Genomic DNA, 23,779 nt, shown 5'->3' with positions numbered 1-23,779 from the left:
TTGGCCCAAGCAAGTCTCTTATTATTATTGGTGTCGTTTCTTTGCAGCAATTCGACCATGAAGACCTGATTCACGCAGTCTCCTCCTGAACAGTTGATGTTGAGATGTGTCTGTTACTTGAACTCTGTGGGCTTTAATTTCTGAGGCTTTTAACTCTAATGAACTTATCCTCTGCAGCGTAATTAACTCTGGGTCTTCCTTTCCTGTGGCAGTCCTCATGAGAGCCAGTTTCATCATAGCGCTTGATAGTTTTTGTGACTGCGCTTGAAGAAACTTTCAAAGTTCTTGACATTTTTTGCATTGACTGACCTTCATGTCTTAAAGTAATGATGGACTGTCATTTCTCTTTGCTTATTTGAGCTGTTCTTGCCATAATATGGACTTGGTATTTTACCAAATAGGTCTATCTTCTGTATACCACCTCTACCTTGTCACAACTGATTGGCTCAAACGCATTAAGAAGGAAATAAATTATTTTAATAAGGCACAACTTATAATTGAAATGCATTCCAGGTGACTACCTCATGAAGCTGGTTGAGAGAATGCCAAGAGTGTGCAAAGCTGTCATCAAGGCAAAGTGTGGCTACTTTGAAGAAAAGGATGGCTACTTTGAAGAATCTCAAATATTTGTTTAACAATTTTTTTGGTTACTACATGATTCCATATGTGTTATTTCATAGTTTTGATGTTTTCACTATTATTCTACAATGTAGAAAATAGTAAAAATAAAGAAAAACCCTTGAATGAGTAGGTGTGTCCAAACTTTTGATTGGTCCTGTATGCCTTATAACAATTCTATCTCGGACAGTTTCTTGGACTTCATGGTATAGTTTTATGCTCTGACATGCACTGTCTACTGTGGGATCTTATATAGACCGGTGTTTCTTTCTAAATCATGTCCAAACAATTGAATTGCCCACAGGTGGACTCCAGTCAAGTTGTTGTAGTGACATCTCAAGGATATTCAAAGGAAATTGGATGCACCTACGCTAAATTTGGAGTGTTCTAGCAAAGCGGTGTGAATACTTACAGTATGTGAATGAGATTTCTGTGTTTTGTTTTCAATATATTTGCAAAAATTGCACACAAAAAAACAAAAAAATTGTCATTATGGGGTATTTTGTATAGGTGGGTGAGGGAAAAAATTTATATAATCAATTTTGAATTCAGGCTGTAACACAACAAAATGTGGAATAAGTCAAGGGGTATGAATACTTTCTGAAGGCACTGTATCATATGTTCTATATCCTTTATTCACCAGCTGAGTTCAACACCAGAGCAAATACATTATCTACAGTGGGGAGAACAAGTATTTGAAACACTGCCGATTTTGCAGGTTTTCCTACTTACAAAGCATGTAGAGGTCTGTACTTTGTATCATAGGTACACTTCAACTGTGAGAGACGGAATCTAAAACAAAAATCCAGAAAATCACATTGTATGATTTTTAAGTAATTCATTTGCATTTTATTGCATGACATAAGTATTTGATCACCTACCAACCAGTAAGAATTCCGGCTCTCACAGACCTGTTAGTTTTTCTTTAAGAAGCCCTCCTGTTCTCCACTCGTTACCTGTATAAAAGACACCTGTCCACACACTCAATCAAACAGACTCCAACCTCTCCACAATGGCCAAGACCAGAGAGCTGTGTAAGGACATCAGGGATAAAATTGTAGACCTGCACAAGGCTGGGATGGGCTACAGGACAATAGGCAAGCAGCTTGGTGAGAAGGCAACAACTGTTGGCGCAATTATTAGAAAATGCAAGAAGTTCAAGATGACGGTCAATCACCCTCGGTCTGGGGCTCCATGCAAGATCTCACCTCGTGGGGCATCAATGATCATGAGGAAGGTGAGGGATCAGCCCAGAACTACACGGCAAGACCTGGTCAATGACCTGAAGAGAGCTGGGACCACAGTCTCAAAGAAAACCATTAGTAACACACTACGCCATCATGGATTAAAATCCTGCAGCGCACGCAAGGTCCCCCTGCTCAAGCCAGCGCAAGTCCAGGCCAGTCTTAAGTTTACCAATGACCATCTGAATGATCCAGAGGAGGAATGGGAGAAGGTCATGTGGTCTGATGAGACAAAAATAGAGCTTTTTGGTCTAAACTCCACTCGCCGTGTTTGGAGGAAGAAGAAGGATGAGTACAACCCCAAGAACACCATCCCAACCGTGAAGCATGGAGGTGGAAACATCATTCTTTGGGGATGCTTTTCTGCAAAGGGGACAGGACGACTGCACCGTATTGAGGGGAGGATGGATGGGGCCATGTATCGCGAGATCTTGGCCAACAACCTCCTTCCCTCAGTAAGAGCATTGAAGATGGGTCGTGGCTGGGTCTTCCAGCATGACAACGACCCGAAACACACAGCCAGGGCAACTAAGGAGTGGCTCCGTAAGAAGCATCTCACGGTCCCGGAGTGGCCTAGCCAGTCTCCAGACCTGAACCCAATAGAAAATCTTTGGAGGGAGCTGAAAGTCCGTATTGCCCAGCGACAGCCCCGAAACCTGAAGGATCTGGAGAAGGTCTATATGGAGGAGTGGGCCAAAATCCCTGCTGCAGTGTGTGCAAACCTGGTCAAGAACTAAAGGAAATGTATGATCTCTGTAATTGCAAACAAAGGTTTCTGTACCAAATATTAAGTTCTGCTTTTCTGATGTATCAAATACATATGTCATGCAATAAAATGCAAATTAATTACTTAAAAATCATACAATGTGATTTTTGTTTTAGATTCCGTCTCTCACAGATGAAGTGTACCTATGATAAAATGTACAGACCTCTACATGCTTTGTAAGTAGGAAAACCTGCAAAATCGTCAGTGTATCAAATACTTGTTCTCCCCACCGTATACCTCTGGTTTCTGATTACAGTAGGCTATTTTTAAGCCCACATGTTTACCGTAAGTGAATGTTGACCATAAACTAATAAGCTTTGGCCTTTCCCAGGAAATCCACTCTCATCATTTTAAGTTAATGACTGTATCATTGTATCTAGGTTTTCCAAGAGGAGCTCGGGGTGGTCAGGTCCTATAACCTGAAACCTGGAGGTGACAAGATTCCAGTCAACAAACAGAACAGAAAGGGTGAGTAGGCCTATACTGTAGATTAATATATGAAGGGTAGACATACATGTACAGGACCACAGGATGTGCTTTGTTTTGTTCCATCCCATCTCTAACGCAGCTAATTCAACTAGTTCTGTTCGTCAATTTAGACCACAACACAATAAAATCACACGTCGTGCCTCCGGGACCACATTTCTGTTAGAAAATCGGAGATGTGCCGTTCACTTTAAGCTAATTCCCCTTTCTGTGTATTTGTCTGTTTCCCATGTTATGTCACAATTCTTCTCTACCTGATGTCTAGTCAACTTACCCTTATACATACAGTGCATTCGGAAAGTATTCAGACCCCTTGACTTTTCCCACATTTCGTTACGTTACAGCCTTATTCTAAAATGTTTAAAATATATATATATTTTTTGAATACGTAAGTGTGATATTAAAAATATATATATTATAAATTTGCTTTTTTTTGTTGCTTTGTCATCATGAGGGGGAAAAAACGAGTTCATCAATTTTAGAATGATGCTGTAACGTAACAAAATGTGGAATAAGTCAAGGGTTTTGAATACTTTCCGAATGCACTATATCGACCTCTATCACTCCAGTATCCCTGCACATTGTTAAAAAGTTATTGGAACTGACCCTGTATATACAGTTGAAGTCTGAAGTTTACTTACACTTAGGTTGGAGTCATTAAAACTCATTTTTCAACCACTCCACAAATTTCTTGTTAACAAACTCTAATTTTGGCAAGTCTGTTAGGACATCTCCTTTGTGCATGACACATAATTTTTCCAACAATTGTTTACAGACAGATTATTTCACTTATAATTCACAGTATCACAATTCCAGTGGGTCAGAAGTTTACATACACTAAGTTGACTGTGCCTTTCAACAGAAATCAGCCAAGACCTTAGAAAAAAAAGTCTGGTTCATCCTTGGGAGCAATTTTCAAATACCTGAAGGTACCACGTTCATCTGTACAAACAATAGTATGCAAGTATAAACACCATGGGACCACGCAGCCGTCATACCGCTCAGGAAGGAGAGGCGTTCTGTCTCCTAGAGATGAACGTACTTTGGTGCGAAAAGTGCAAATCAATCCCAGAACAACAGCAAAGGACCTTGTGATGACGGTGGGGGAAACGGGTACAAAAGTATCTATATCCACAGTAAAACGAGTTCTATATCGACATAACCTGAAAGGACACTCAGAAAGGAAGAAGCCACTGCTCCAAAACCGCCATAAAAAAGCCAGATTACGGTTTGCAACTGCACATGGGGACAAAGATCATACTTTTTTGGAGAAATGTCCTCTGGTCTGATGAAACAAAAATAGAACTGTTTGGCCATAATGACCATCGTTATGTTTGGAGGAAAAAGGGGAACGCTTGCAAGCCGAAGAACACCATCCCAACCGTGAAGCATGGGGGTGGCAGCATCATGTTGTGGGGGTGCTTTGTTGCAAGAGGGACTGGTGCACTTCACAAAATAGATGACATCACGAAGAGGGAAAATTATGTGGATATATTGAAGCAAAATCTCAAGACATCAGTCATGAAGTTAAAGCTTGGTCGCAAATGCATACAAATGCAAATGCATACCAAGCATACTTCCAAAGTTCTGGCAAAATGGCTTAAGGACAACAAAGTCAAGGTATTGGAGTGGCCATCACAAAGCCCTGACCTCAATCCCATAGAAAATGTGTGGGCAGAACTGAAAAAGCGTGTGCGAGCAAGGATGCCTAAAAACCTGACTCAGTAACACTAGCTCTGTCAGGAGGAATGGGCCAAAATTCACCCGACTTATTGTGGGAAGCTTGTGGAAGGCTACCTGAAATGTTTGACCCAAGTTAAACAATTTAAAGGCAATGCTATCAAATACTAATTGTGTGTATGTAAACTTCTGACCCACTGGGAATGTGATGAAAGAAATAAAAGCTGAAAAAAATAATTCTGCTATTATTCTGACATTTCACATTGTTAAAATTAAGTGGCGATCTTAACTGACCTAAGACCGGGAATTTTTACTTGGATTAAATGTCAGGAATTGTGAAAAACTGAGTTTAAATGTGTTTGGCTAAGGTGTATGTAAACTTCTGACTTCAACTGTAGCTTCTTACTTTCTCATGTTCTTATTTTACTTCTTGTGTGTTTTAGTTCTACCTTATGTTTAGTGCTACGTTGATATCGATTACTGCATTGTTGGTTTTGGTGCTTGTAAGAAAGGCATCACACTGTACTTGTGCACGTGACATTGAAGCATAAGACTTGAAAACTGAAACTTGTTTGAGTATGTGTCTCAATTTGTGGGTGCTTGAGTGATTTATAAAATTATTTTCTTTCTCTGCAGAGTATGTTCAGCTGTACACTGGTTTCCTGCTTAATAAGTCAATTTACAAGCAGTTTGCAGCCTTCTATCGTGGCTTCCACAGTGTGTGTGCGTCAGACGCTCTGATGGTGAGTCAGGACTTCTCTGGGTTTTCTGTGGGGGTGGGGTTAAGGTCGGCTCGGCTCCCAGGTTCTTGGAGGGTTACAATAAGTTATTACAATAAGTTATTCACATCACTGTGGTCCGAAACTCTAGATGAAAGTTCTAATACAGGTTTTATAGTAAAAGGAGGAGATAAGCTAATATCAATATGTGTACCTCACTTGAGGCTGGTGAGGGGAGAATGGCTCATAATAATGGCTGGATTTTATTCCATATATTCCATTCCAGCCATTACTATGAGCCTGTCCTCCCCAATTAAGGTGCCACTAGCCACTGTGGTGTGCATGCATGTGTCTCACACATACACAATTGTATGAAGGAGTCTCTCTTGACTGTTAATGTAAATATGCACAACTTCTACCCCCTCCTGTTCTCCATGACCCCCTCTCCTGGGGTATATTTTGCACTGACTGACATTTCTCAGATACTGTAGCCCCCCTATATTGCGAAACATGACCGTTTAAGTGGCTCAAGAATGGAGGTGATGAGTTGATTTAGTTATTTAGACAGTCTATAGGGATTAGGGCCTCCTAGGAAGAATGTTTTTACTTATCTCGTTACTGCAGCACAAATCTAACACAGCTGACTACCATTGAATACCGATCAGCCAGAGACACAGAACAGCTTATGTCCTCCCTGGCCCAGACTTGGCCAGCAGGGTAGCCTCATTTATTTATTGATTGATTGATTGATTGATTTGTTTATTTATTTATTTATTAAGGGGAAACAAGCTGAGACCAAGTCTCTTTTACAGTTGTGTCCTGTGATATAACAACAACACAACAATTAATAAGAATTTAAAACCAAACAAAATTAAAACATAAAAAGTACAAGATGGAGATTAAAAAGATTAAAATAAATTAACTTCTATAAGAAAAACACACATTACAAAAGCAATCACAGTTTATAATAAGAAGTTAATGTAATGTGCATTTAAACTGTCTTACAGGCACCAAAACATCTAACTGGAGTTCTCTCTGAAAATCATTCCATGAGTGTGAAGCATGATATTCAAATGGCATTTTGCCTAACTCAGTGAATCCGGGGTATCTCTAGCACTAGCATGTCCTGTGACCGAGTCTGATAAATACTGTTTGACCACTGAATTTTTGAGTTAAGATAATTAGGACATTTCTGTAAGACTGCTTTATAGACACGTAAAAGAGAGATGATCATCTAACCAAATTCCAAGTTATTTATAGGTGGGAACATGTTCCAAAAGAGAGCCATCATGGTTAGCATTGTTCAGATTTTCAATTTGTATACTTTTGGATTGTGAAAATACCATATACTTAGTTTTACTTGAATTAAGCACCAGCCTAAGATCTACAAGTGCATCTTGAAGCAATTGGAAGTCAAATGCTTTAGTGAGTGATGGGGCTGTGGCATATAGTACTGTGTCATCAGCATAGAAATTAAAACAGCATTTCTTTCACTGAGATACAGATATCATTTATGAATATAGTGAATAATAAAGGACCTAAAATCAAACCTTGTGGGACTCCTTTGTGAACAGTGACAAAATCTGATTTTACCCCATCTGCAATAATAGCCTGAGATCTGTCACTGAGATAATTCTGAAACCACAAACATGTATCTGAGGCCAACCCCAGTGAGGTCAGTCTCTCAGGCAGAAGAGAATGATCAACTGTGTCGAAAGCCATTTACCAATGACTAACATTTTTACAAGACAGCTTAGAGATTGGTCGATCATTATCAAGGTCACCAGTATCCCCACCTTTGTGCAGAGGCAGCACATAGGCAATTTTCCAAATCTTAGGTATGACCCCAGAGGTCAACGTGAGGTTACAAATAGGAGTACGAGCACCAGAGATAAGTGGTGCAGCTCTAGCCAGCAACCCTGGGTCAAGTTTGTCAGCCCCTATCGCTTTCTTAGTGTCTATGGCTAGCAAGGCATCAATAACTTTCTCCTCTGTGAAGAGGCTTCGTGAGAAACCCTGACCATCAGCATCCGCATACTCATGCATAATGCCTTCATATGTATCTTTTCTTCCTTCATTTGTGGTTGGCATTTTCTCAACAAGATTGCCTGCTGCAATGAAGTGATTGTTGAAGGCATTAGCAATGGCGTTCTTATCAGTAATGAGTCCAGTATCCAACCCTATCTGATTTGGGAGTGTGGAGTGCATATTGTTCTTTTAATGTTTTAACTACTTTTTTAACTACTAAAAGAGATGTAGCATGGGCTAAGGCTAGATAAACTTATTATAGCTCTGACTGGCTGACTTTTAGGCAGCTGAAATTTTACCAGTAGTCAAGAAGCAGATTCCCGACCTGACAACAGTTATGTTGCACGTTGGTTCGAATGACATTATGGGAGTGAAGTCTGAGAGACAGATTTAATTGGTGCAATGGAGAGGTAATTTTTAGCATAGATAGCCACTCCTCCCCCTCTACTCATCCTGTCAGCTCTAAAAACATTGTACCCGTCCAGTGCAATATCGGCATCATTAGAATTCCTCGATAACCAAGTTTCAGATTAAACAAAGAAATCAGGACTAGCCTGAGAAACTAAAATCTTAATCAAATTCAAAATTTGACAATATACTACATATATTCAAATGTAAAAACCCAAGTCCCTTACAGTTTTTAAAAATGTGGATTGTTGATATCGACCGGGGTATTTGATGTGTTTAGACAAGTATAACCGCCAGTGTGAACCAAGTGACAAGATTACTAAGTACATTACCCCTACATTTATGAAAACATGTGGTTAAATGGTAGTCTGATACAATACTTGCAATAGTAATACTGGGACTAGCCCTATATCATTTTGATTGTTTAAGTACCTTTTTAATGTTGGATGATAGCAGGCGGACGCCATTTTCACCCAGATGAATTCCATCATTGACGAAGTACCTCTGTTTTTTCCAAAAACAATCAAAATTGTCAACAAATGACGTGCCCATGTCTCTTAAAAGACATACAACTAAAACTCAGTCCCACAACGGCGAGGAGATGGGATTGGTCCTGAGATAACGATTCTTCCCGCAAGGCTTCGAGCTGTTTCCAAGAGCAACAAGAAGTTGTTTGAGTCTCTCAGACTAAACTCCCATAATGTCATTCGAACCAACGTGCAACACAACTGTTGTCAGGTCGGGAATCTGCTTCTTGACTACTGGTAAAATTTCAATTCAGTCAGTGACTTTAGCACCTGGAAAGCTAAGTGTGCATGTATCTTGGATTTACACTTGCTTTGGCTTTTGAAATCTATGGGGGACACTTGTGTCTCTCATGGGCTGTTGCCTTTTGACAGTGGCCATAGATGGATATCATTAGGGGTGAAAGTAAGCCGGAACGGTCCAGTACGGAGTACCGGCAAAATAAATAGTGGGGTAAGCCGTACCGGTAAAACATGAGCTTATCACAATAATTCAAACATAGATTCCAAGAAAACTGTAGGCTATTAAACTCTTTATCATTACCACGTCAGTCACATGAAAAATGTGCAAATAGACTCCAAAATGCAGTGTGGCTCGAAGATAACGGAGGCATTTTGCCAAGGCAGAGATGAGTGGCCAATACCGAGACACCCGCGTACAGCAGTGTACCATTCAATTCAGGTTACAAGACTTGTGTAGGCCGAATCATGACAATCACCGAATGTCATTCAGAACACTTTTTGGTGTTTTGTAAGTGATGCCTCTTTGCATTCATCAAATGGCACTGTGTGGATGCTGGAATTATTTTAGAGTGGAGTAGCCTATTGGTTAGAATAGTAACTGAACTATGGACACTGAATGTAGGCCTCACATATAGCCTATTCTAATATTAACTCCTGAAGAATTAAGTGTTCCTCGCAGTAAAATGATAGACCAAATGTGAATTGTCTCTCGGGAACAGAAGTGGAGAAATATATATTTGTTGTTTCAGCATCTTGCGAGAATGCAAATGCAAGTTTAGGGACCTGTTGTGTAGCCTAAAGTGCCATTTCTTTCAGTGACATTAAAGCCTGACAGTATTTCATTTTCAACCACATAATATATGCATCAAGACTAACTGAAATACTATCAGAAACATGTTGGATCATTTTCACAGCTTTTAATTTCCTTAAAACCAATCAAACTGTTGTCATTTGGAAATCTCCCTGGTCCCCAAACGTCCTCGCTCCGTGAGAGAAGCAGAAATGAAAGAGAACTTTACCAATGTCAACTAGGTTGTTGATGATGCATTGGATTTATGACATCATTCTGGCGAGCAAGGCTTTATTTAATATTCTAGACGAGCATCAAGTAATGACCGGAGAGAAGCTGCATCAAGTAATGACCGGAGAGAAGCTGCATCAAGTAATGACCGGAGAGAAGCTGCATCAAGTAATGACCGGAGAGAAGCTGCATCAAGTAATGACCGGAGAGAAGCTGCATCAAGTAATGACCGAAGAGAAGCTGCATCAAGTAATGACCGAAGAGAAGCTGCATCAAGTAATGACCGGAGAGAAGCTGCATCAAGTAATGACAGGAGAGAAGCTGCATCAAGTAATGACCGGAGAGAAGCTGCATCAAGTAATGACCGAATAGAGAAGCTGCATCAAGTAATGACCGAATAGAGAAGCTGCATCAAGTAATGACCGAATAGAGAAGCTGCATCAAGTAATGACCGAATAGAGAAGCTGCATCAAGTAATGACCGAATAGAGAAGCTGCATCAAGTAATGACCGAATAGAGAAGCTGCATCAAGTAATGACCGAATAGAGAAGCTGCATCAAGTAATGACCGAATAGAGAAGCTGCATCAAGTAATGACCGAATAGAGAAGCTGCATCAAGTAATGACCGAATAGAGAAGCTGCATCAAGTAATGACCGAATAGAGAAGCTGCATGTATATAATTATATACAAGTTGACTAACAAAAATTTTACCAAATGTCGGAAATTGGAAGCAGAAAAATATCTAAATGAGGCTTAAAAGCTATTTTTCCTGCACTGACTGTCTTTCCGCCGTCCCGGAGTAACATGCCCAGGTAGCCTACATGAGCCTTTTTAAATAATGTTTAACAATCAGATGAAAACAGCATAACTGGTTGTGTTTATGCCACATTAGAAGGTAGGTTAATACGTTTTAAAAGTTAAATGACAAATCTTTACTATTAAGCCCATGGAGATCTTATTAAATTCATAGGGATTCTATATGTATTTATATGATTAGGCCCATAGAGATCCTATTCAATTAATAGGGATTCTATATGTATTTCTATGATTAGGGCCATAATTTTTTTTTTTAAGTATGTATGAAATTAAATCTACTTTCACCTAGTGGATCATGATCATGAGCCTTGGAACAACTCTGTGTCTTCGGGCTATAGATGTCTGGACACAGCAGGGTGAGGATGATTGACAGGCACTGTGGAGCGTGGGCCAATATTCATGTCTACTTCTACTCAGCTCACTGTGTGAAGCTGGATACAGTACACACTGAAACGTACTAGAACAGAAACATGTTAGATCTAAATCAAGTGTTGACTTCCTCTATCCAGGATGTGTTGCTGTGCAAATCAAACACTTCTGAAAGCACTATCTGGAGAGCACAGGCGGCTGGTGGCATCTTAATTGGGGAGGACGTGCTAATAGTAATGGCTGGAACGGAATTAATGGAATGGTATCAAACACATCACACACATGGTTTGCATGTGTTTGATTCCATTCCAGCCATTATTATGAGCCGTTCTCCTCTCACCAGCCTCCTGTGCTGGAGAGCCACATTCTGCAATAGATGGAATTCCATTCGAAATTACTGTAATTCTACAACAGTACCAGTCAAAAGTTGACACACCTACTCATTCCAGGGTTTTTCTTTATTTTTACTATTTTCTACATTGTAGAATAATAGTGAAGACATCAAAACTATGAAATAACACATATGGAATCAATTTAGTAACCAAAAAAGTGTTAAACAAATCTAAATATTTTAGATTCTTCAAAGTAGCCACCCTTTGCCTTTGACAGCTTTGCACACTCTTGGCATTCTCTCAACCAGCTTCATGGGGTAGTCACCTGGAATGCATTTCAATTAACAGGTGTGCCTTGTTAATTTGTGGAATTTATTTCCTCCTTAATGCGTTTGAGCCAATCAGTTGTGTTGTGACAAGGTAGGGGTGGTATACAGAAGATAGCCCTATTTGGTAAAAGACCAAGTCCATATTATGGCAAGAACAGCTCAAATAAGCAAAGAGAAATGACAGTTCATCATTACTTTAAGACATGAAGGTCAGTCAATACGGAACAGTTCAAGTTTCTTCAAGTGCAGTGGCAAAAACCATCATGCGCTATGATGAAACTGGCTCTCATGAGGACCGCCACAGGAAAGGAAGACCCAGAGTTACCTCTGCTGCAGAGGATACATTCATTAGAGTTAACTGTACCTCAGATTGCAGCCCAAATAAATGCTTCACAGAGTTCAAGTAACAGTCACATCTCAACATCAACTGTTCAGAGGAGACTGCGTGAATCAGGCCTTCATGGTCGAATTGCTGCAAAGAAACCACTACTAAAGGACACCAATAATAAGAAGAGACTTGCTTGGGCCAAGAAACATGAGCAATGGACATTAGACCGGTGGAAATCTTTCCTTTGGTGGGAATGTGTGAGTCCAAATGTGAGAGTTTTAGTTCCAACCAATGTGTTTTTGTGAGATGCAGAGTAGGTGAACAGATGATCTCCACATGTGGTTCCCACCGTGAAGCATGGAGGAGGAGGAGGAGGTGTGATGGTGCTTAACCAGCATGGCTGCAGCAATACACCATCCCATCTGGTTTGCGCTTAGTGGGACTGTCATTTGGCAAAGAGTGGCTACTTTGAAGAATCTCAAATATGGAATATATATTTGTTTAACTATTTTTGGGGGTTACTACATGATTCCATATGTGTTATTTCATCGTTTTGATGTCTTCACTATTATTCTACAATGTAGCAAATTGTAAAAATAAAGAAAACCCTTGGAATGAGTAGGTGTGTAAACTTTTGACTGGTACTGTGTATGCTTACTCATACTGTACATTCCTGAAATACTTTAGCTAAAATACAATGGAATCAATTATATGTTCAGATTGTGAACTCTCAATAGATTTGTCAATTTATTTCCTCCTGACAGAGAGGTCATTTAGTGTATGTTACCTGCCTGGTAATTAAATAAACAAAATACTAATGTTGGTGGTACATATCTGTTTGTCAGAGACACTAAAGCGTCCTAGAATAGGCATTCAGTATTGGTTGAAAACCTGCTGACACTGAATAACTTGATGACCTATAGAATAGTTTGGAGTTACAGATGTAGGATCTTTAATTTGACCCAGTTTGCTACAGCAGGAAAATGATGCTCAGCAAGAGGAAATGTGAATAACTATGTGGATTGTCATTCATTTTTGTAGGGGTTCACACATGTTTCGTAAGGGAAATTACAAACTTCAGAAGCTTTTTTTTAAACCTCAAATACAGTTCAAGTTTTACATTGCAAATTAAATTAAGATCCTTCATCTGTATTGTAACACACTGAGTTAATAAGTAAGATCGTTGTTAATATTGGTGCAACTCCAGGATCTGTGGCTGGTTGACTATGTTCAATGTTGGTCTGTCCACAAGTGTACACACACGCAGACAATGTGGGTATGGTCTACACCCTGCCAAGTTACTGTATGTCTGAGCCAATCCTAAACTAGTTAAGATCAAATATTTGTGTTTAGGCTCTTGCCAAACTTTACATTACCACTAAGATGTATGGTCATGTAGAATATATGCGAATCACTGTGAAGCACACATTGTAGGCCACAATGAATGTATGTGCATGGACTCAAACACAATATTGATAGACAAGATAAAGCACTGAACTTAAAAAGATCTCATCGTATGTATTGTTGGCATTGTCAGCAAATCCCTCATGTCAGGGAGCTAGTCAGAGCTCTGCGCTCAGCTGTGTGATATAAATCCCTCATCTAAAGCTATGTCTCAAACTAAGCCCTGGATGCATAGTCCAATATGTGATGTTACTGAATTACAGTAGGCATAATATGAGACTGTTATGTCTATATCACAGGAGGTTGGTGGCACCTAAATTAGGGAGGACGGGCTCGTGGTAATGGCTGGAGCAGAATTAGTGGAGTGGTATCAAATACATCAAACATTTCCATTTGTTTGATTCCATTCCATTCACTCCATTGTAGACATTATTATGAGTTGTCCTCCCCTCACCAGCCTCCTGTGGTTTATACTATAGGGCACTCCTTAGTGATGATGTTGTGGTTGTGCAGCTGCTGAGGCCAGAGGAGGTGGAGATGCTGGTGTGTGGGAGTCCAGAGCTGGACATGAGCGCCCTACAGAGAGCAGCTCAGTACGAGGGCTACAGCAAAGCTGACCTCACAGTACGGTAAGGGTCATGCACACAAACACACAGTGCACCCAATCTATACAACTATGCATACCTTTTTCGTCTTTCACCTGGCCAGCAACCCCTGATCCTGCTGTGGAGTACAAATATCCAATATCACAAAGCCTACAGCAACAAACCATTATGACACACCCATGCAGTGCTATAGGGCCTTTCACTCTGTTGGAGGAACCTAGAGCTGAACTCTTCATACCTCCTCCACTCTCTGGATCCCTGCAGCCAGCCAGTGCCCCCTTACAGCTGTAAGTTGCTCCTCTCCCTTCCAGGCCTGTTTACTCCAGCTGCACCCCCCACCCCCCTTTCCTTACAGAAAAGTCACGTTGGCTATGTTTTTCTTGTATGTGTGTTTAGCTGTTTTTGGGACGTGGTGCTGGCTTTCCCCTTGGAGTTGCAGAAGAAGCTGCTCCACTTCGCCACAGGAAGTGACCGTGTCCCCGTGGGAGGGTTGGCCGACCTCAACTTCAAGATCGCCAAGATCGACGTGTCCACTGACTGGTACTGTACAGTCATCTCATTGCCTCTTACTCTCACATATATCCAACCATATAGAACAATATCTAAATAGACCAGCTATTATATGTTGACTTAATTAACTGGTTGACTGCAAATGCTATATGTTGAGCATCATATAGTATTGTAGAGTATAAGTGGACAGATATTTAGTGGTGTCATTGTAATCTGTTATAATGCAGCCAGGTTTAGTGCAATGGCAACAGAAGGGCCCTTACGGTAATTGTTTATACAGGTTATCCTTGTCTGTTTCAGGTTACCCATATCTCACACCTGCTTCAACCAGATCTGCCTCCCACCTTATAAAAGCAGGAAGGAACTGAAGCAGAAGTTAACCATCGCCATCTCAAACGCAGAGGGCTTTGGCTTAGAGTGACTCAGTCTACAGCTATGAGATTCACAGTAAGACGAGAGTAGGTGATTCCTTTCCAAATGTACTTTAGAATTACATTCCTTCAAAAATAGAATTTGATATAGACTACATGACCAAAATTATGTGGACACCTACTCATCGAACAACTCATTCCAAAATCATGGGCATTAATATGGAGCTGGTTCCCCCCTTTGCTGCTACAACAGCCTCCACTCCTCTGGGAAGGCTTTCCACTAGATGTTGGAACTTTGCTGCGGGGACTTGCTTCCATTCAGCCACAAGAGCATTAGTGAGGTCAGGCACTGATGTTGGGTGATTAGGCCTGGTTCGCAGTCAGCGTTCCAATTCATCCCAAAGGTGTTTGATGGGGTTGATGTCAGGGCTCTGTGCAGGCCAGTCAATTTCTTCCACACCGATCTTGACAAATCATTTCTGTATGGAACTTGCTTTCTGCACTGGGACATTGTCATGCTGAAACAGGAAAGGGCCTTCCCCAAACTGTTGCCACAAAGTTGGAAGTACAGAATCGTATTGAATGTCATTGTATGCTGTAGCGTTAAGATTTCCCTTCACTGGAACTAAGGGGCCCGAACCATGAAAAACAGCCCCAGACCATTATTTATCCTCCAACAAACTTTACAGTTGCCACTATGCATTCGAGCAGGTAGTGTTCTCCTGGCATCAGCCAAACCCAGATTTGTCTGTCGGACTGCCAGATGGTGAAGCGTGATTCATCACCCCAGAGAAAGTGTTTCCACTGCTTCAGAGTCCAATAGCAGCGAGCTTTACATCACTCCAGCTGACGCTTGGCATTGCGGATGGTGATCATAGGCTTGTGTTCGGCGTCTCGGCCATGGCAACCCATTTCAAGAAACTCCCGACGAACAGTTCTTGTGCTGACGTTGCTTCCAGAGGCAGTTTGGACCTCAGTAGTGAGTGTTGCAACTGAGGAGAGACGCACTTCAGCACTCGGCGGTCCCGTTCTGTGAGCTTGTGTGGCCATTCATTTGAAGGGGTGTCCACATACTTTTGTGTATATATAGGTTATTTTTGTGAGGTCAAAATGTGTATTTTCTTAGCTTGATTTGTATTACACTGTTATAAATATTCAAAACTAAGGCTTTGCTGGTTAAAGAATGTTACGTGTCATGAGATATAGATTGTCTTGTGAGGTCCAGGATGTGTAATTGCTGCCTGTTGATGGGCACAGCAGAATCTTTCACTTGTTTGGTAGTAATAAGAAATGTGAGCTCCTGTTTCTATGGTAGCAGTGGAACCATGACTGTGTCTGGTTTTGTGTTTGTTTATCTCTCTAACTATTACGGTAAGTAGCTTTGTGGCCTTATTTCTGCCTGCCTGGTAGACTGCCAATGTAAAGAGAATCCTTTGGTCAGAAACGTTGTGCAGGATCTTCGGTTAAACAAAGCATTATCAACATAAATCTGAAAAGTAAAAGGCACACTCATTAGCGTTATCATTTAAACAAACAGAGCATTACATGTAAGTCAAGCCCAGATTGTTTGGGTAATTCAGTATCTTCACACCATCCTGCCTTCAACAACTTTCAGGAAGCTAATAATAGATGTTTGATACATTTATCATAGAAGTAGCCTGTGACTATGAAAGCCTCCCTTTCTAAGACTGATAGACTTGTATCAGAACTCTTCAACCCGTTGGCTCAAAATGATCACATCTGCTCATTAGACTGAAAACTTACCAACATATTTATTTTGTTTATGTTTTACTACACTAACCTGCCTATAGAATTTAATCTATCACTTTCTTGTCTTACAAAGTAACTAATCATAAGTCAATGTCATAGTCTGTCACATTAATTAATAATAATGCATGTTCTATTCTGACTGTAGAGCTACACGGAATGTACAAAACATTTAGAACACCTGCTCTTTCTATCACCCAAAGGACATCTAGCCAACTTGGCAGTCAATATGGACCAGCATCCCTGTGGAGCGCGTTCAACACCTTGTAGAGTCCATGCCCCAGCGAATTGAGGCTGTTCTGAGGGCAAAAGCGGTTGCGACTCAATATTAGGAAGGTGTTCTTAATGTTTTGTACACTCAGTTTATAATGTATATCTTTAGAGCAAGTCTATGATGTGTAATGTAACTAACTGTTGATGATGTTATGTTGTGTTTCTATTTATTTGTAAAAATTACTGTCTAGTCCCAAGTAATAAACTTATCTTTGAGGTTTTTACACTCAGAAATGAAGTTGTCTGATGGTAAATATTTTATGTTGTGAATCTGAACGATCCGACAATGTGTGCAGGGCCAGGTTAAATGTCCAAGGTTGATTCGATTTGGCAAAATCTCTGAGCTCTTTACAGGCGTTGTTTTGCAAAACAGATATTGTAATTGGTTTGATGTGGCAAATGTGGCTCCATCCAACTTAATACCCCATATCTATATTTCAGCCACACACAACCATATCTGAGTTTGAACTACCACAAGCCGTAATGTAACAGGTCAAAATGGCCTGCCTGAAGAGGAGGGGCACAGAGGACTTGACACCCTAAGAGAGGGGTAGAGGAACATGCTGTAATTTTCAGAAATGGCTACTAAGTCAGGTCCCGCATTTTGACAGCTGACTGATACACAGCCAGGGTCATAGGCCACAGAAACACCATTAAAGGCCCAGTGCAGTCAAATTAGATTTTCCTGTGTTTTATATATATTTCCATAGTATGAGGTTGGAATAATACTGCAACATTTTGGAAAATGAAGCCCTTTTAGTGTAAGAGCGATTTCAAAAGACTATCTTAAATGTCAGACTGTTTTGGTGGGTTGGAGTTTTGACATGGCCAGGCAGTAAATTAGTACATAGCACAATAAGAAAGAGTTCCAAACCTCTCACTCAGACCACTCATAGACAGTCCTAGCAAAATTCTTGCTTGGCTAAGAAGCTATTTTTGTTTCTTTTCAACCATTTTAATTGAAAACAATCACAGTAAGGTACATAATTGTTACCCAGAAATGATTTCATATTCAGATAAAAATGGCTGCATTGGACCTTTTAAAGCATCTTGATGAGTGGCTTGTAAACCAGTGTCATATATAGAAAGAGGGAATGATAGAAAGGGAGAGCGTGATGAGAAGGAGTAGCATTGTCAACACAAAGTTCACGATCCGCTGCAGAATGCTTTGTCCCTGCAGCTTAAATCAAGTGTACCAGAATAGGAACCATCTGTGCTTACAGGGTGACCTAGGGAAATGAGCCAGACAGAGGTGGCATGAATCATTTACACGTTAGGGTGCATTGTTTAAACAACATTTAGTACAACTTTTGAAATAACCACATACTATGCACAATAATCATAGAACAATAACTAAAAAACTACTTATTAACCTGACTTCATTATATCCAACTTCAGTTGTGACTGCTCTGGGTTGTTCTCACATGATGCAGTCTAACCACAAGTTGTTGTGATAAAGCATAGACTTAAGTCCCAGGAATATGATTTCCTCCGTGCCATGGCCATGTTTTAGAACACCTTGGTGGTGATTGTAGTATCTGACATTAAATCAGTACCCACAATTTGGTTTGCAATGGGAGGGTATATTACTGGAAACTTTCTATGTTTACCAGTAAACCACCAGAATTTTGGTATCTTTCAAGAATTGTATGTAATCTATCACAAGACCCTTTTGGGTACTTCAGATTATCACAGGTGTCTGTAATTATTTCCGGCCCTCTGTGTGGACTTGCCAAGTAAAAATAATGAAATCAATCAAATATAAACCATGAACTAAGTGAATACCATTGGTGTTTAGTATGAGGGTTTCCGCATGAAATATCCTTTATAATTTTTTTAACTTATTTGACTATGTCAGTATGTATTTGTTGTCAATGTTTTTGTGTCAAACTGTTGGCAGTTGTGGAAAAAGTCAACAGTTGAAAGAGTTGCGGAGTTCATTGAAAATAATGCCATTGTTGATTTAGATGCTTTTTTCATTGATTAGGCTGTTTTCTCTTGAACCATATAGTTTATCTACTAGAAACTCATGGACAAGATGGACACAGATATAAAAAATGAATAGTATATGTATATTATTCAAATAGAAATTACCAAAATTACAATAGATTGCATAGATTATCTGAATTACCAAAATGACTAAAGATTCCAGTAAAATACCAGTAGCTTTGCAACTACCCACAATCCATGTCTGTAGAGCAATACGTTTGCTATAACATAACACTGTTCTTCCTGCCTTGTATGCACCAAGTCTACTCAACCTGACTCCTCCCCCCTTTCTCAAACTCACACACGCAAACACACACACCAAAAGCAGCATAATTCCTGTTCCCACTCACCACTTTCTACCTCAGCAATATGAAGTTGACTGATTTTACGAAATAAAAGTTGGGAGTGATGTACAGTACATGGGTGGTGAAAGACTGACAGGCAGGGAGAACTCCTATACAAGGAGCATTTAACATGCTCCACCATTGCTGAGAGTTTTACATGGATGAGGAAGTAAATAGTGTCTACAAGATGCATTATTAGGTTCCACTTGAGCTTTGCAGTGTGCAGAGGCATAAAAAACGAATGAATCACTTTGAACGCAAAAAAATTGTTATTTTTTTATGGAATTATATTACTGGTCGATCATGGTTGTAAATAATCCTAGGCCCTTTAAAAGGTTAATTGTCATTTAATCAATCTCCTGATTACTCAATTTGATTAGGTATAATATGGTATGATTCTGATTATACCAAATCCCCTTCTGAAGCAAAAGTATGTGTCTATAAAAACAAGACAGGATTGATGACTAGTAAAAGAAGGGACCATCCCCAAAGCTGTGCTCACTATGCTGTTCATTGCCCCAGAATAGCCAACTGACCCTTGTTCGGGTTCACGAGGACATCACAACATCACAATCAAACATGCAACCCCTTTGGTCATGTCATCTCCTGCCAGCCAGAATTTTGAGCTCACAGATATGCTCGCCAGTGAAATAGAAACATAATTAGCTACCACACCCTGATCTGTAGGAGCATCTCAAGAACTATATGTCCATTGAATGTCCTGCCCTCTCACATTATCATCCTACTTGTTTTATCAAATCAAATGTATTTATATAGCCCTTCTTACATCAGCTGATATCTCAAAGTGCTGTACAGAAACCCAGCCTAAAACCCAAAACAGCAAGCAATGCAGGTGTAGAAGCACGGTGGCTAGAAAAAACTCCCTAGAAAGGCCAAAACCTAGGAAGAAACCTAGAGAGGAACCAGGAAATGAGGGGTGGCCAGTCCTCTTCTGGCTGTGCCAGGTGGAGATTATAACAGAACATGGCCAAGATGTTCAAATGTTCATAAATGACCAGCATGGTCAAATAATAATAATCACAGTAGTTGTCGAGGGTGCAGCAAGTCAGCACCTCAGGAGTAAATGTCAGTTGGCTTTTCATAGCCGATCATTAAGAGTATCTCTACCGCTCCTGCTGTCTCTAGAGAGTTGAAAACAGCAGGTCTGGGACAGGTAGCACGTCCGGTGGACAGGTCAGGGTTCCATAGCCGCAGGCAGAACAGTTGAAACTGGAGCAGCAGCACGGCCACATGGACTGGGGACAGCAAGGAGTCATCATGCCAGGTAGTCCTGAGGCATGGTCCTAGGGCTCAGGTCCTCCGAGAGAGAGAAAGAAAGAGAGAAAGAGAGAATTAGAGAGAGCATACTTAAATTCACACAGGACACCGGATAAGACAGGAGAAGTACTCCAGATATAACAAACAGACCCTAGCCCCCCAACACATAAACTACTGCAGCATAAATACAGGAGGGGTTAGGATACACTGTGGCCCCATCCGATGATACCCCCGGACAGGGCCAAACAGGAAGGATATAACCCCACCCACTTTGCCAAAGCACAGCCCCCACACCACTAGAGGGATATCTTAAACCACCAACTTACCATCCTGAGACAAGGCCGATTATAGCCCACAAAGATCTCCGCCACGGCACAACCCAAGGGGGGGCCACCAACTCAGACAGGAAGATCACGTCAGTGACTCAACCCACTCAAGTGACACACCCCTCCCAGGGACGGCATGAAAGAGCACCAGTAAGCCAGTGACTCAGCCCCTGTAATAGGGTTAGAGGCAGAGAATCCCAGTGGAGAGAGGGGAAGTTGGTGGTTGCTCTGCCAGGCAGAGACAGCAAGGGCGGTTCGTTGCTCCAGAGCCTTTCCGTTCACCTTCACACTCCTGGGCCAGACTACACTCAATCATACAGTGAGGGAAAAAAGTATTTGATCCCCTGCTGATTTTGTACGTTTGCCCACTGACAAAGAAACGATCCGGCTGTAATTTTAATTGTAGGTTTATTTGAACAGTGAGAGACAGAATAACAACAAAAACATCCAGAAAAACGCATGTCAAAAATGTTATAAATGTATTTGCATTTTAATGAGAGAAATAAGTATTTGACCCCCTCTCAATCAGAAAGATTTCTGGCTCCCAGGTGTCTTTATACAGGTAACGAGCTGAGATTAGGAGCAAACTCTTAAAGGGAGTGCTCCTAATCTCAGTTTGTTACCTGTATAAAAGACACCTGTCCACAGAAGGAATCAATCAATCAGATTGGCCTTCACACTGGGGCATATACTGTATTTCTATTTACTTATTCTTCTACACTCCCCTTCATATTTATTTGGACAGTAAAGCTACAATTAAAAATGTGTCTCTATACTGTACTTCAGCCTTTTGGATTTGAGATCAAGAGCTTGATTCAATCAGTGGCGCTGAAGGCCTGCGCGGCTGGCAATAGAAATGTAAAGGCAATATTCCTGCGTTCACGGTAAACGCTGCATATGTCGGCTCAATAGGAAATTACCTTTACATTTTAATCGCGCTACAGTGCGGATCTTCAACGATACGATTAAATATTCATGATGCGATGGTACAGAATGTCACCTTTCATTTGAGGGTTTTAACTTTTTATTATGAGGGCACTTTATGTGTCTAGTCGCCCCATGTAAAGAAGTCATAACTATTTGGACAAATTCACTTGTAGTCAAAAGTTAAGTATTTGGTCCCATATTCTTTGCAAGAAATGACTACAGCTTGTGACTATGCTATATTTGCATGACTATATTTGCAGTTTGTTTTGGGTTATGTTTAGCCCAATTGTAACTGAATGGGGCATGATGACTGGAGTAATTGAATTCCTAAGTGAGTAGATCATATATTTCTGAACACTTCTAAATTAATCCTGATAATGCCATGATTAAAAGGGAATTACACCCTGGCTCTGCCACAGTATATAGTCATTACTATATTAACAGCGTTACGCTTTTATCAAAAACATCACAATTATCCAAACCACAAGCTAGAAACTTTTTAATTTCACTGGTAGAAAGTTTTGACTTCCTGTGTATTCGTCTGCACAAAGTGAACCACAAATTCCGGCATTCATAGCGAATGCACTCCTGCCCGCTAAGGTAGATGGGGCGTGCCCACAAAGTTGGATGATGGCTTGTACTTTGAACGAACAGCACACAGCAATCTCAAAAATATGGGTTATGTTTTACTGTTCTACCTACCAGAGATTTACCCCAATGCTGCCAATGGCAAAGATTATCAGAGGGATTTTCAGGCTGAACTGATGGGGAATACATTTTGATGACAGCTGATTTTACCATTGATTTATTATTATTATTTATTTTATTCACATCAAAACGTATGATTCTCAATTAGTCAACTAACGCTAGCTAGCCTAGTGTAACAGTGTTGCTTCCGTCCCTCTCCTCACCCCTACCTGGGCTTGAACCAGGGACCCTCTTAAAACATCAACAATTGCCTCCCACAAAGCATTGTTAGCCGTGGCGTTTGTGGAGCAGTAGGTAACGATGCTTCGTGGGAGGCAGTTGTTGATGTGTTCAGAGGGTCCCTGGTTTGAGCCCAGGTTGGGTAAAGGATGAGGGACGGAAGCAAGACTATTACACTAGCTGGAATAGCTAGGTAAGTTAGCTAGCTAACGTTACAGTCCTGAATTGAACTCTGAAAGCCATCAGCGAAATCATATACAGTGCAGTCAGAAAGTATTCTGACCCCTTGACGTTTTCACATTTTGTTACTTTACAGCCATATTCTAAAATGGATGAAATAGTTTATTCACCTCATCAATCTACACATAATACGCCATAATGACAAAGTAAAACAGGTTTACATTTTTTTTGTTGCAAATGTATTAAAAATAAAAAGTTGAAATATCACATCTACATAAGTATTCAGACCCTTTACTCAGTACTTTGTTGAAGCACCTTTGGCAGCGATTACAGCCTTGAGTCTTCTTAGGTATGACTCTACAAGCTTGGCACACCTGTATTTGGGAGTTTCTCCCATTCTTCTCTGCAGATTCTCTCAAGCTCTGTCAGGTTGGATGGGGAGCGTCGCTGCACAGCTATTTTCAGGTCTCTCCAGAGATGTTAGATCGGGTTCAAGTCCGGGCTCTGGCTGGGCCACTCATGGACATTCAGAGACTTGTGCCGACACCACTCCTGCGTTGTCTTGGCTGTGTGCTTAGGGTCGTTGTCCTGTTAGAAGGTGAACCTTTGCCACAGTCTAAGGTCCCGAGCGCATTGGATCAGGTTTTCATCAAGGATCTCTCTATACTTTGCTACGTTCATCATTCCCTCGATCCTGACTAGTCTCCCAGTCCCTGCTGCTGAAAAACATCCCCACAGCATGATGCTGCTACCACCATGCTTCACTGTAGGGATGGTGCCTGGTTTCCTCCAGATGTGAAGCTTGGCATTCAGGCCAAAGAGTTCAATCTTGGTTTCATCAGACCTTGGTTTCACTCTCATGGTCTGAGAGTCCTTTGTGTGCCTTTTGGCAAACTCCAATCGAGCTGCCATGTCCCTTTTACTGAGGAGTGGCTTCCATCTGGCAACTCTACCATAAAGGCCTGA

The 23,779-nt window shown here is 40.8% G+C and overlaps 1 protein-coding gene across 1 annotated transcript in view; it reads left to right on the top strand.

Moving 5' to 3' along the window:
* Positions 1-17,080, top strand: part of LOC139562379 (probable E3 ubiquitin-protein ligase HECTD2) — a 45,817-nt gene extending 28,737 nt beyond the window's left edge. The window contains exons 17-21 of the mRNA XM_071380068.1: positions 3,009-3,096; positions 5,431-5,537; positions 13,830-13,945; positions 14,318-14,461; positions 14,732-17,080. Coding sequence (XP_071236169.1) covers positions 3,009-3,096; positions 5,431-5,537; positions 13,830-13,945; positions 14,318-14,461; positions 14,732-14,852 — 576 coding nt within the window. The 3' untranslated portion in view covers positions 14,853-17,080. The remainder of the gene's footprint in view (positions 1-3,008; positions 3,097-5,430; positions 5,538-13,829; positions 13,946-14,317; positions 14,462-14,731) is intronic.
* The last annotated feature ends 6,699 nt before the right edge of the window (positions 17,081-23,779 follow it).

Source organism: Salvelinus alpinus, chromosome 32 (assembly GCF_045679555.1).
Source record: "Salvelinus alpinus chromosome 32, SLU_Salpinus.1, whole genome shotgun sequence".
NCBI lineage: Eukaryota > Metazoa > Chordata > Actinopteri > Salmoniformes > Salmonidae > Salvelinus > Salvelinus alpinus.
The sequence above is the reverse complement of the archived record's forward strand: the minus strand, read 5'-3'. Positions and strand labels throughout refer to the sequence as shown.